This window comes from Poecilia mexicana, unplaced genomic scaffold (genome assembly GCF_051168715.1).
Source record: "Poecilia mexicana isolate PSO_F unplaced genomic scaffold, ASM5116871v1 scaffold_13, whole genome shotgun sequence".
Lineage (NCBI taxonomy): Eukaryota > Metazoa > Chordata > Actinopteri > Cyprinodontiformes > Poeciliidae > Poecilia > Poecilia mexicana.
Genome location: NW_028263382.1, coordinates 1,133,947 through 1,148,057, shown reverse-complemented (window position 1 = coordinate 1,148,057; position 14,111 = coordinate 1,133,947). Strand labels below are relative to the sequence as shown.

The 14,111-nt window shown below is 39.1% G+C and overlaps 1 protein-coding gene across 3 annotated transcripts in view; it reads left to right on the top strand.

Annotated features, from left to right (window-relative positions):
* The window catches only part of usp32 (ubiquitin specific peptidase 32), a 65,700-nt gene that overhangs the window by 38,388 nt on the left and 13,201 nt on the right, over positions 1–14,111 (top strand). For 2 of the 3 annotated variants that reach the window (XM_088011433.1, XM_015003545.2), the window contains exons 9-19: positions 913–975; positions 2,480–2,563; positions 2,659–2,720; positions 2,903–3,005; positions 5,943–6,129; positions 7,609–7,787; positions 8,944–9,084; positions 9,649–9,814; positions 11,890–12,044; positions 13,759–13,840; positions 13,965–14,039. In XM_088011433.1, coding sequence (XP_087867559.1) covers positions 913–975; positions 2,480–2,563; positions 2,659–2,720; positions 2,903–3,005; positions 5,943–6,129; positions 7,609–7,787; positions 8,944–9,084; positions 9,649–9,814; positions 11,890–12,044; positions 13,759–13,840; positions 13,965–14,039 — 1,297 coding nt within the window. The remainder of the gene's footprint in view (positions 1–912; positions 976–2,479; positions 2,564–2,658; positions 2,721–2,902; positions 3,006–5,942; positions 6,130–7,608; positions 7,788–8,943; positions 9,085–9,648; positions 9,815–11,889; positions 12,045–13,758; positions 13,841–13,964; positions 14,040–14,111) is intronic. The other variant, XM_015003547.2, reaches the window with a different exon arrangement.

Below are 14,111 nucleotides of genomic sequence, written 5' to 3'. Positions count from 1 at the left end.
ATGAACATATGTGAGTTTAAGAAGAAGAATGAACAATTTGAAATATTTTATTTGAGTGGAAATGCAGCAGATCAGCAGATTCAGGGTTCCTGTATAATCCTGGAACTTCTGGGAATAAAATGACAATATGTAGTTTGCATAAATGATCATTTTTCAGATCTGGAAAAGTAAGGATCAAAGAAAAATAGTTAAGCAACAGCTTATATACTTTATTCTTTATTCTGTTCTGTAATAGAAAACAAATGTCTGAAAAACGAAGTATAGATTTATACTTAACTTTTAGATTAAATGTTCAAACATAGATTGACATTTATATTGCATCGTTTATTTGTGTTGCCTCTTTAGTGTATTGGTTTTTAGGCTGATGAGTTAAGAGTGACGGCTACATGTGCTTTCATTCAATCTGGGTTTTGAACTTGACTTGTGATTCTGGTCTAAATCCCAAACAAAATCATTGAAACTTAATTTAACATGTTTAAACATGTAAAAAATGAGATCACAAAGTGAGCTTTAAAGAATCTATATTGAAGGTAGGACAATCCTGACCTGGGTGGACAAGTGTTATAGATTTTCATTGGATATTAGAAAGTCATACACTTTACCAAACAGTCCCATGCCAACTTCAGTATTGTGTTTTATGATTTGTGGAACATAAACATAGTAAATCATACCTACTGTTGATGTGGTCAGATAGATTTTTTATAACCCAACATTTTTAGAAAAGGGACAGAAAAAAAGTCTAGAACTTCAAGTCTTATGAATGTTTGGAAATGGAAAGTATGTGGGGACCCTGCACATGAACTGAATGAAAATAATTCCATGTCAGCCTGCAGAATGTTCCCCAGCAGATTTGAGAGCTGAGCTTAGTTCTGGTTTCTCCTGTCTCCCACTGACATGTTGATGCTGTTGCAGGAGCTGCACAGCAGTGTCTCAGACATAGTGGAGGAAATTGTGAAGATGCACGACACGACCAAGGTGAGACACCGGGGTGCTCTTCTTCACACGCATTTCCAAAAGCCTTTTTCCTAAGATCTAAGATTCTATCTGTTTCAATGTGAAATTAAATAACAAATTTAAATAAGTAGTAAAGCAAACATAGAACATTTATTTGAAAAATTTTCATGAACAAAACATTAAATTGTCAGATCAATTTCAGAATTTTGTAGATTAATAATGGCTCTTTTTCTTTGTTTAAAACAGCAAATATGTTTGTTTACCACCAGAAAATAATGTAAACCAAAGTCACTCTGTTTACAGCCTTTTCTCCATCTTCCATAAATACTGGCAACTCCACATATTGCCTCTTAGGTAGCATGTATTATCTGTATTATTAAATTTTAATGCCAGCCTTTATCATTGTTGATGACATTTTCTGTTTCTTGACAAATTTTTGAAATTGTTTGTTTTATTACTCAGCAGTAGGTGATGATGCAGTTAAGATGTTTCCCAAATGATTGTGTTTTTTCAGTTTTCCATTCTTGTGTATAAAACAGGAAGTCTTGCTTTAATTAAGTGTTTTTTGTTGGAAACATGCAGTTCTAGATCCACATTGACAGAGGTCATTTTTCTTAAACTTTCTCACATCCAGAGATGTAGAGTGACTGAGGTGTTAGCTAGCACTGTGGGATAGTTTACTGTACATTATTAAGGCTATCCAGGCCAAATATCAGAAATACAGATGGCAACCCATTGTAGACCTGTTTAACAGTTCAGTTATAATCTGGAGTTTGAAACAGTTAACAGACAGATGGAACCTCAGGCTGCCTCAGCTGAATTCTCTGTTCCTCTAAAATTTTGCATCAGTTTTTGTGATTGTTGCGACATAAAATTACTAATTTTGTAGGACCATTTTCAAAATGGTTTCATTTTTATGCCAAGAATGTCATATTGGACAATAAAGCTAAGATTAACTGTATACACATTCACCCTTTCATTATCCAACACACTTATCCTTGTGGGACTGTGAGGGTGCTGGGGTACACATGGACAGGTTGCCTATATACACACTAAAAGCAAATCCTACAGAACATCTCAGAATGGTTTTTGCAAAAATAAAATGTTACTGTTTAGCATCCCATATGCTTTCATCTTGCAGACTTCGGTTTCAAGAGATAATGTGAAACAAGAAGTTAAATTAGAAGGAGGCTAACTTGACTATTACGTCACGTTGCAGTAACTGGTACAAAAAGAAGGAAATACAGAAAACGTTAAGCTGATTAGTCATTTGTGGAAAAGTTGTGATTACTGGCAAAAAGTATAAGACTATGCAAAATAAGTGCATTTGCATTAATTGTTGCAATCGGAACATTGGAACTTCCTGGAGGGACTAATAAGTGGCACCGTACCTGAAATCAGACCAGCACGTCACACACATGGTAACCAGGTGGAGTGAAATCTAAAGAGCTTTGTGAGGTGTCAGAGCACTCTGCGATCAGACGGAGCAGTATGCTGACCTGTGTGTCATTTGGCTCTTACACAGTTGGGTCACTTGACCCTTGAAGACTACCAGATCTGGAGCGTGAAGAGCGCTTTGGCCAATGAGTTCCTGAACCTGCTTTTCCAGGTTGGTACCCCGGCATGCTGCTGTGGCACCATACAGCTGCTGGAAGCGCAACAGCATTCATTTATGATTATGTCGACGTGTTTGACTTATCCCAGGTTTGCCACATAGTGCTGGGCCTCAGACCTGCCACTCCTGAAGAGGAAGGGCAGATCATCAGGTAACCTGCCTCTTTACCTGATTTTTCTTTTTCTGTTTCCAGATGGTATGTGCTTAAATCTGATGAGAGTGTGTGTGTGTGTGTGTGTGTGTGTGTGTGTGTGTGTGTGTGTGTGTGTGTGTGTGTGTGTGTGTGTGCGTGTGCGTGCGTGCGTGCGTGTGCGTGCGTCTGCCTGTATGCAGGGGGTGGTTAGAAAGGGAGAGCAGACATGGGCTGCAGCAGGGCCAGAGCTGGTTCCTGATTTCCATGCTGTGGTGGCAGCAGTGGAAGGACTACGTTAAATATGTGAGTAAAGCAGAAGAAATGAAGCACCATTGTGCATAAAATAATAGCATCAATTTCATACAAAACATTGTCAACATTAAATATTTGTTCTGTAAATCAAAAAGTATATTCTGCCCCAGGTTTAGTCTCATACCAGGTGAAATCATGTCACTATTATAAAGATAAAACATCTTCCTGCTGTTTGTAAATAGCACAACAGAATCAGAGCAGTCTGTGAAAATGGTTCATAGTTCCTTAATAATTTTAAAAAGTTACTTGATTATTATTTTTTTTACATCCAGATGACCATAGAAGAATCTAAAGGGAGGATGGAAAAGAGCTCTTTCCAAACTTCATTCCCAATCATGATATTTAAAATGGGATATGCTTTATGTTCTCCATATTGCAAAGGATACTGTAACCATGGTGACACCTTTTTGTCACTTCAGAGATTCAGTGACCAGTGTAACCAGCAGTATGTTCTGGAGATGGACTCTGATTTTCAAGCAACAGCAGGAACACATTTTGCCTTTCAGTCTGCCTCTGTCACATACTGAATGAGATGCTGACATGTTCTTATATATGGTACATTCACTGACTAAAAAACCAGAGGTTTTGGTATTCAACTAGCTAGTTACCTGTCAAAAGTCGATAATCAACCTATTCTGTTTTCATGTTACAATATTATTATGTTGTGGCTTCTCTGCATAGTTACATAACAATTAAAAAGCATGTTATATGTTTTCCAAAGCCATAAACTAGAATAGATTAAAAATATTCTTTATTGTCCCATAGTGGGATGTTGAGGTGTAACAGAGCAGGATCGAGAGATATAGGTTCACACAAAAATAAAAATGTATTCAACTGTGTACAAAGCAAAGTTAAGAAAATACTGTACAGTAATGACAAAATTATAACATAAAAATACGTGAAGTATTTATAACATGTATGTATATACATTAAGATAAGTAGAGTTATCAGAAATGGTGTCCACCCATCAAAGGAATAAACTTTATTTTTTTAATTGGCTTAAAAATAAAAAAAATATCCTGATTTGGCTTTTACACCAAATTTGACTTTCAATTTTAATAGATTATTTTTCTCCCTTTCTTTGAGTCAGGGGTGCCCAAACTTTTTGAGAGCAAGATCTACTTTTACTCTCACCAGCCGCCTGAGATCTACCTCATGACACAAAGACATAAAAATTGCAAATTAAACTCTATTGACTTATTTTATATGCGAATATACATCAGTTATAGCAGAAATGATAAAGTGACAGAAAACCTAACGCAGTTTCTTCTTCAGTGAGATTCTGACACTAGGAGGTGGTTACTGGTTTCTCAGTCAGAAGCTGGTTGCAGACCTGACGCCAGCAGGTGTCAGTCAGTCATGGTAGATCCGAAATTTGGTTTGATGACCTCAATATGAGAAACTACAGACTGATAGGAGGAACCAAAGAGCCCAGTAAAGGTAAAGGCAAATCTTCTGAAGTTGGGATATAATTAATTTAATTTCACATAATTATCGCAGTAGAATTTGTTAAAACTTAATGAAATATATTTGTCCTATTTGATGTTTGTTGTGATATATACTCACAAACGAAGGAGCTAATTAGTCCAAGTTTGTCGTTTATTGAATATTCAAAACCTACAGTGGGAGTAATGAGCCACAGCAAAGGTAAGATAAGGTAATTATAGCACATTTTCAGCAACAAGGCAATTGAAAGTGCTTTACATTAATTAAAAGGAAATACAAACAAAATAACAAACCATAGGAAAGACAAAAAGAAGAAAGAAAGCTAAAAGTAAACAAAGTTAAACAACCCGAACAGACGATCAACTCAAAACCACTCCTACCTTTCTACTCTCTGTCTCTTTGTCGTTTAAGCACACCCATTGCCGTGGCAACCGCCTGCGTCCCGCAAGCTGAGAACAGATTACTTGAAAACACAACATTCAGTCCATTACAATATCAGGTTTCCAGGCTTGATATTTATTTCTCGATTATTAATAAGCCTCTCATGAACACAGTGGTGGTTGAGTAGCTAGTTTAAACTCCTGCTCTGCTCATCAGTCAGTCTTTGAGTTGCCTTTTTTTTCTTTTTGTTTTTTATTTGTTAATGGAACCGAAATGCACTGAATAGTGCAACACCTTGTTGAAACAATAATTACTGAGATTAATTTTAACACATTTCGTTATTTTTTAATGAAGCTACAAACTTTTAGGATCTTAGTGAATATTTTTGATAAGCCTGTCAGAAGAGGAAGTTCTGGTCTCAGTGTCCTGGCGACATTCAGCTTGTCACCTGCCAAGATCGACTCAAAACCTTTCCGCGATCGACAGGTCGATCGCGATCGATGTGTTGGGCACCCCTGCTCTAAGTTATAAATTACAAAAAAATATTTTCAAAAACTTTCTTTTATTTCAGTTATCTGTTCTGAGTTTCCCTGAATTCAAAGTCCAACTAAATACAAGCTGCTTGTAAAATGTGATGGAAAGCCCTGAGTGGGTGACATTCTGATCTATGGAACCCCAAAAAATTCAGATTTGCCAAAAATGAAATCTTCATACCCAGAAAATTTAGTTAATAGATAAAATCACTTGATCACCCTTAAAGCATTCAGAGTTTTTTTCTGTTTCCCTCTAAATGGAAATATTTCCTGCTGTGCATCATTCCTCAATCTGCAGTTTTTAATGCACTGGTTTGATCATTTTAATGCTGAAAACGTTTGTTCAACATTAGAAAGGCAGAAAATATGATGAAACATCAGCAGTTCTGTTCTGTTGAGGTGTGAGAAGTGTCAGTAAGCCAGACTCCATCTCATCTGAGCTACCTGTGGGAACCAGCACCCTTCCTGAAATGTTCCAGTCATTTAGCCAAAGCAAGTTCTTTAGCTGCTGTTGTCTAACCACTTTGAACACTGACAGGACAGTCCCTGCTGTTGTCTTCCTGTCCAGGAGCATAAAGACATCGTTGTGGAGCAGCCGTCCATTCTGAGCTCACTCAGGCCCCTGACAGTCACAGCCACTGTGGAGCCCGCACACCCCGACATGCCGGGGGGACTGGGGACCTTCGGCCCCTTCAGTCCCTCAGAGGAGAAGTCTCCTGATGCTGTGTCGAGTGCCTCAGAAGCAACAGAAACTGGTCAGTCTTCTTGAAACAGTCCACAATAGATAAGAGTCCACTGTTGATTTCTCTGTTTGTTAGTTCATGTGGAAACAAGTAAGTGAGAGTTTTTAAATTCAGTTCAATCCCGTGTATTTACATGCCTCCACATTTGAATAAACATATTATGTTGCTGAAGGAGATAAACATGTCAATTCATGTAATACCCAGTTACACTCAATCCAGACCAGCTCCAATTCATGTTAAATCAGTCTGATTCATTCCAATACAATAATCCAGACTTATTCAATACAATCCTAATTACTGTAAAGTACATTAAAACTCAGTTTGTTGCATGTCTTAGATTTGTTGTGCAGCAATAGAGGTCCAGCCTTGGCTATGAATAACTACAGTACAATAACTACTTAAGGCAATTATTAATAAAACTAGTAATTTAGATCACAATGACCAATTTGGAACGTCACCCGATCTTTAAAACGGGATACATTTTAATCATCAAGAAAATAGACAAATAATTCAGCCTCAGTTGGTGTCTATATAAATGGATGCCTGATGCAGCTCAGGTTTTAAAATGATAACAGAAGAAGGTGCAAACAGCACTGGTGCTGTCTGAGCAGCAATAGAATTAATAGAATTAATACAGATGACTACAAACGACAGGAGTTTATTATCATTAAGCTAATGATAAAATGATAAAAGAATTTAAATGTTTAAAGATAAAGTATTTAAATGTAAAAATAGATTAAAAAAAAAAATAGAGCCAATGAAATGATGCAATAATTTCACAGTTCAAGATGAATTGTGAATATTGAGAAAGTAGATTTATGTCATGAGGAATCTGGAGTGTGTTTGTTGGTTTGAGCTAATTCAGATTCATTATGGTCTCTGTACACTTCACACAGCAACACAAGACACATGGAATGAATAAAATATGAAATAACACATAGAACAATCTCTAGTCACAAAACAGTTTATTCTGCAGTTCATACTGTATTCTGGTTTATTAAATTACATAAAAAAATTGAATAGTTACATTTTCACATTGGTTGTAATATATGAAATCACCATTGAAGGTCAGTTTTCTTTGATGTTATTATTTGATGATCTGGGTGTAAAAACCTTTTTCAGTCTCCAGGTTCACAGAGTTTTCTGTAAGGGTGAAGACAGAAAAGAGTTTAGCTGAATTACTTCAACTTAAACTGATAGTGCTGTAGATTTCAAATCAGTTCATTCATCTTGGTATAGTTATGAAACAGCTAGATGAAGTCTTCAGCCACCAGATTGAAAGAGTTCCCATCTAAATAAGATATCCTGGTGAAAAAGCGTACATGAAATAATTAGAGACTTTATACCTCATATTAGTACTATGCTACTGCATTATGTACAAACTTTGCTGTATTTATTTAAGCCTCCTGTTTCCTCTGTCATCTGACAGTTTTGCTATTTTCTGATTGTTTGCTGTTGATGTTGATCTCCTCTCCCTCCACGCCCCAACAGCACTGAGTCCTCAGCTGGGTCCTTCCTCAGCAGAGAGCTGCTTCGCCCGTCAGCACAACATTTCAGAAAACAACAATCAGTGTTTTTCTGGAGCCAACGGTCACCTGCCCTCTCAGCTGACAGCACAGAGGCCTGGAGCCATCGACAACCAGTCTCTGGTCACCACCGACCCCATAAAGGCAAGGAGGGCTTTTCCTATGTCCTATGTTGACCTACATCCTATGTTGGTCAAAATGGTCCTCACCATGTTGACCGGTGGAACTCATTAGAACTGTTTTCCTGCTCTGTGGATTTTTCACTCTGTTTCAGAATAGTTCTTAAAGGCTCATCCATATAAAGTCCCAATCCAAAAAAATATGAAACATTAAATGTTTATTCAAAAAATCTTCCAATCTGTATCAGTTGAAGGAGTAGTCCATCCCTCTAAGCAGAATGGGTGTATGTTAGGGATGCACCAATATGAAAATTCAATATCTGAAATTAATATTGTTGTTATTGCCAATAAGCGATATTATATATTTTTCACCACTGATGCGACCCCTTTGGAAAAAAAAAAACTACCAGAAACAAACGGCAATCAGATGAAAGTCAAAATAAATATTGGTTAATATGGGCTTAGTTTTATTTATCAGACCAACACCGATATGTTAAAAAAAATGACCAACATCAATACTGATGTTAGTGCTGATATATCGTGTATATCGTGGGTCGTCAAGGTCAGATAGCAGGACTCCCTTTCACACACAGCATTTTGCAGAAATATTTCTATCTCTTAATTTTTATTTTACATTTGATCATTTCACAGGCACATGCTTCTACAATAAACAAACACAAATTGTCCACACTAAAAATCAGCCACAGTCCATCCTGCTCTGCTGTCGTTAGGAAACTAGACTGAACCCAGTTGTTTTGTTCATGGTGTTTCCTTTCATCTGCTTGTTAGTGGATATGTTTGATCTGAGAATAGAAGCCACACTGCTTTAGAGAGAATGATGCAGTCCCCTTGCTTTACACTGTCCTGCACTCATACAGGCTGTAGAAACCGTTAAATATTTGTTCCACTTTGCATCATGATAATAGTTTGGTAGCAGAGGTACTAATTTCAAACCCACTTCTTTGTTTTTTTTGTTGTTTTTTTGTGGTCTGGAACCAGATAGTGTCTCCATTTAGTTTTTATCTCTGCAATTTACTGTAATAATAGAAGGCTGCCAGCTTCTCCACAGCATTAGGATTTTGTCTCTGGCTGTTATGTGTTATTCAAAGTGACAGAACAGCGTCTTTTCTGTGCTTTTTTTCCTCTCTGCTTACGTATCTGCTGTGCTCTATCCCCTGCAGGCCCCGACGTTAACTATGGAGGGTGGCAGACTGAAGCGCTCTTTGCAGCTGGTGCCTGGCAGAGACTTTGAGATGATGCCAGAGCCTGTGTGGCGGGCCCTCTACCACTGGTACGGTGCCAACCTGAGCCTGCCACGACCGGTGAGTGAACGGAGCAGCGTGAGACAAAAGAGAGTAATGTCCCTTCAGGCTGGATACACTGGAAAAACAGAGTGTGGCACTGAACTACTGACTAGTCCAGATTCACTTCCAACAAAACCAAACAAATTAAAACAAAATAGCTATAGCCATACTAAAACTATAAGTAAAACAAAAATTTCATATGTGCCCAAAATGTTTAACACTGCATGTTTCTAGCCCTTTTCTTTGGTGAAAAAGAATTTAAAATCTGAATCTCATTATTAAGATATTTCTCCTTTCTTTCCACATCATTATTCCTTTTGATCAACAAGTACATGTAATGTTATCTTAATGTATCTCCTTGTACATGTTTAACCTGCCAGACCTCTGCTCTGTGCTGGACTGTAGTCATGTTGAACTTTATGAAGTTGATTTATAGGAAGCTAGTCTCTCCTTTGAATAAATGCTACAAAACCAAAATGTCTCAGCATGTTCCTTCATGGGCGTCTCTGTTGGACTGTTCTGTCCACCCAGGGACAGCAGCTTCATTGCTAGCTAACATAACTTTCCTCTCCACTCCTGCAGGTTATCCTGGAAAGCAAGACTGGTCAAGCAGAGCTGGAGCTGTTCCCCCGCTACCTCCTGTTCCTCCGCCAGCAGCCTGCCACACGCTCCCCTCAGTCCAACATATGGGTCAATATGGGTATGACCAGCCTGCGAATGTTTCCACCGTATTTGCCCCCACCAAGAGGTAACGTAAGCCTGCAGCAAGACCAGAGCAAGCCGTCGATAAATGTTTCCCTGAGCAATCCCACATCTCCCACAGCAAAAACTAATCATTAGGAAAGTTTAATAATTGACTTTTCCAATCTTCACAGCTTTGCAGAGATGGCATAATAGTATGTGAAGGAAATCTGGGAGTGGCTTAGTAAATAGTGAAACTATGACTACTGACAGTGTATAAGACAGGGCCTTGCAAATGTTTCCACAGTCCATGTTTTGTCACTTTACAACCTCAAACCACAGTGTTTTGTTTGGAAGTTGATATAATAAAGCAACACAAATTGTGTAAAAACATGAGTTGGAAGAAAAAGGATACCTAGGTTTCAGCTGGTTTATTTTTTTATAGATGACTAAATCATGATGGGCCTTTTATTAAGTCAATAGATCGTAGAACCACATTTTGCTGCAGCTCCACCTCCCCGCTTACAGTTTTACCTGCTCTTCTTTGCAAAGTGGCTCAAGCTCAGCCAGATTATATGAATAATAGATTCTTGCCATAGATTCTTTGTTAGATTTAAATCTGAACTTTAATTGAACCACATTAATACGGCTCACCACCAGTTTTGATCACATCCCCCTCTGGCTGCAGGTTAAAGGTCATCCAGCTGAGTGTTGAACAGCATTACTTTATAATTAGCTCCATCCATTCTCTCATCATCTCCAGCTTTCCTGTCCCAATAATGCTGCCGTCACCATGTTTTACTGTGAAACTGTGATGCACAGCATTGCTTTTCCCGTTTCACAGACAGCCTGGTCTCATTAGGTTTACAGTTGTACCATAGTCTTTGCTCCTTTAGATGGTTGGACTGAACAGAGCTGTGAAGCCTGACTTTGCAGTTAAGCTCTCCAGTTCTTCCTCCCTGCTCTGCCTGCTGGCCTCTTTGGTCTCCATGATGCTGTTTGTTCTCTTACAAACCTCTGAAACCTTCACAGAACAGCTTAGACTTTATTTACTATCAAGATGAGATCTGAATTGGTTGCACTGGATTTTATTTAGTGGTATCGGAGTACAAAATAAAACCATCTATCCTTTTCCTTCCAGTTTATGGTTATGTTGTACTTTGTGTTGATTTGTTACATAAATCTGAAGTTAAATACATTGAAGTGTGCTGTTGCAACTTGAGCAAAGGAGAAAGGTTTAAGGGTATGAATACTTTTGCGATGGATTGCATTTAAAGCCATGATGATGCTCTCTACAGCATCAATAATCACTGTTTTGTAATAAAATGTGACTGTTCCTGCATGTCGTCCTCACTTTTAGCCACAGTGACTGGAGAGGTGGAAATACTTGACTTCTGCTATCTGTATTTAAAATCCTCCTCAGTTTATTCCTAGTCTGCATTGTCAGCTTACTGCCTGAAAATCTTAGCCATAGTTGTTTTACAGCATCTGTTGCATAAACTGAAGTCAAAAGGAAAGTGTGGCCAGTGAGTAGGCAGTGTCCTCATCTCGCCGTGTCATTTCTCTGCTGATGAACATCACAGCTTTCCTGGACTTCTAGAAAGCCATTTCAGGCCTGATCAGGTTTGGGATGCTCAGGCTGACATCAGCGCTGTGTGTGTGAGCACGCCCCTCCAAATCATGTGATCAGACTGGACTCTGTTTCCAGTTTCACTCCTGCTGTGGTTCTGACCTGGGCCTGAGAGCCTGATCCAGCCCTAATAGCCCCTCTTGGCATGCAGGATAAACATGTACAGGCTGCTTCTTATTGTGCCATGGTGGAACAATAGCAAAGCTGTGTGGGTGGGAATCAAACTAGCAAATCTCTTAATATTTGTTCAATCACCACCAGTTGAATAACAGGACTAATTATGATTTGTGTTTGAGTCCTGAATCCACCAGGTTGGTTTGCTGACTATATGACCAATCATGCCTGCTCTGATTGACTTTTCTTGCTGCTTTCTTACAACTAATCCTCAATCAGCTGATGGCTGCTGTTGGTTGCATCTGTGAGCTTGTGTGCTGGATGGAAGTCCTGGCTTTGGTCTGATTATTAGGATTTCTCTGGTGTTTGGGACTAAACGGGGGTTTGTATTCGTCCAGGAAACGTGCCATCTCCTAACGCTCCTCTGAAGAGGATGCTGGCGTACACAGGCTGCTTCAGCCGCATGGCCACCATCAAAGACATCCACCTGTACCTGTCACAGCGGCTTCGCATCAAGGAGGAGGACATGAGGCTCTGGCTCTACAACAGTGAGGTGAACAGAGATCACTTAGAAACCTCATGTTCTGTGTTCAGAGATAGACCTGAGATCATTTTAAAGTTCAACGCCACAGGCAAATATAACGAGATGTTGTACTGGAGTCTAGACCATTTTAAATGTCTTTTCTTTATTAACTCTGTAATGTTACTATTATTGTGCTAGAATAAATAAATTTAAAGAAATTCAAAATCCTGACAACTAGCTCTGATGCTTATGTCCCTGTGTGTGAAGAGGAGTCTTTTAGTTTCCACAGCATGACTACCATTTTTATGATTCATCTTTCTGAAAAGCAATGGAAAGTGTTGGAGCTTTTTTTCACCCAGCTGACTGGCAGTGAGTAGCAACAAGGCAGAAATAGGTTGGGCTTATTGTTCTTTGTGCATGATATCCAGGGAGATCTGCAGTCACCACTTTCTCTGACAGCTGGAAGGATTTTAATCTGTAGATCAGAGGTTGCACTAGACTTTCTTGTTCTCCGTCATTTTGATGGACAGCATTAAAAAAATCGGTCATCTCCTGTTTTTACCCCTCAAATTATAATTATGTTAACATAAGCTATTTAGACGCATTTTTATGCGGTTTAGTTAAAATTCACCTAATTGAGCCATGAATCCAGATCCCATCATACATAAAGCAGATGAACGCAGCTAACTTTTTCTCCGTAGTGACTAAAACTACTGACTGTGGCCCCCATAACTTATAATAACTGAAATTAAACGACTCCACTTAAATTACAAGCACCTGCTGCGGTCAGAACGCACAGCTTCACTAATTCCTCTTTGGTGGCATCTGCAGAGAAATCTACACTAGTTCATCAGTCAGTTGAATCTGTCTGATCCAAACCGATCTGCGAGTTTTTTACCCTGTGTGCGGTCCGGGCATGCGCTTTTACGAGAATCTTTTTACGAGATGTTACGTCTGCCACACTTCTGAGCGCCGCTCTCCTCCTGAGCTCAGGAGGGTAACGTCTTCAGCTCCATTTGTTAAAACCGCAGGATCAGTTAAGTTGAATTCTTCACAGCAGCGGAGCCACCTCCTCATTGCCTCATACATTTGCAGCGCACTGCGCTTGTTACAGTCTAATTAACTTCTGCACCTTTATTTATGTCCTCAAGATAACCTACAGAACACCGGTTCCTCTGTTTAGACTCTAAATGGATTATCACAACATTGAAAACTCTATAGTTTTCTCTATTCTGTATGGAATAGAGACTTGAATTATACGCTCCACTTCAACCAAAGGTTTGGAATGCGCTTTTGAACCAGATTCTCCAAAGTGTCCTGTCCATAACTCTTCAACACGCTGTCAGCTCCCCATCAGAATGACGCATTTAGTTTAGTGTCCATGAGATGATATTTAGAAAGGATTTTATTGATTAATTTTAGTTGCCTCTGCGATGAACTCTTTGAGTAAAGTCTGTAATGTCTGCCCATGTGCACTAGTCAAAGGTGTGAATTATAACCTGTCAAATGACCGACGGGTTTAAAATTTTCCCGTCGTTTAAAGAAGTAACCGGTCAAATACAGAAAATATTCCATTAACGCGACCTCTACTGTAGACCTCGTTGTGACCAAACAGTTTAAAACATTAAATAATGAAAGCCTCTGTAAAATGGCATCATGACCATCCGAACAGCCTGACTGTTCCCCCAATGCATCTGTAAAGATTGTTCAGTACATTTGAATAAAACCAGTGTTTTTCCTCCAGAATTACCTGACCCTGCTCGATGATGAAGACCACACTCTGGAGAGTCTGAAGATCCAGGATGAGCAGCAGCTGGTTATTGAGGGTATGAGAAGCTCTCCCGAATGTTCCTCTTGTTGCTTCTCAGTCACTAAACTGCAGCTGCTATGTACTGAGAACTTGATGTTGGCTGATGAGAAAACTTGTCATCTCTGTTTGTTCGTCCTCAGTCAGGAACAAAGACATGAGCTGGCCTGAGGAAATGTCCTTCATCGCCAACAGCAGCAAAATGGACAGACACAAAGGTACGCTGAGGTTCTCTGTGTTCTCCCACTTCACATTCTCTGCTGCTGGGCTCAGTGGATGCTTACGGACCA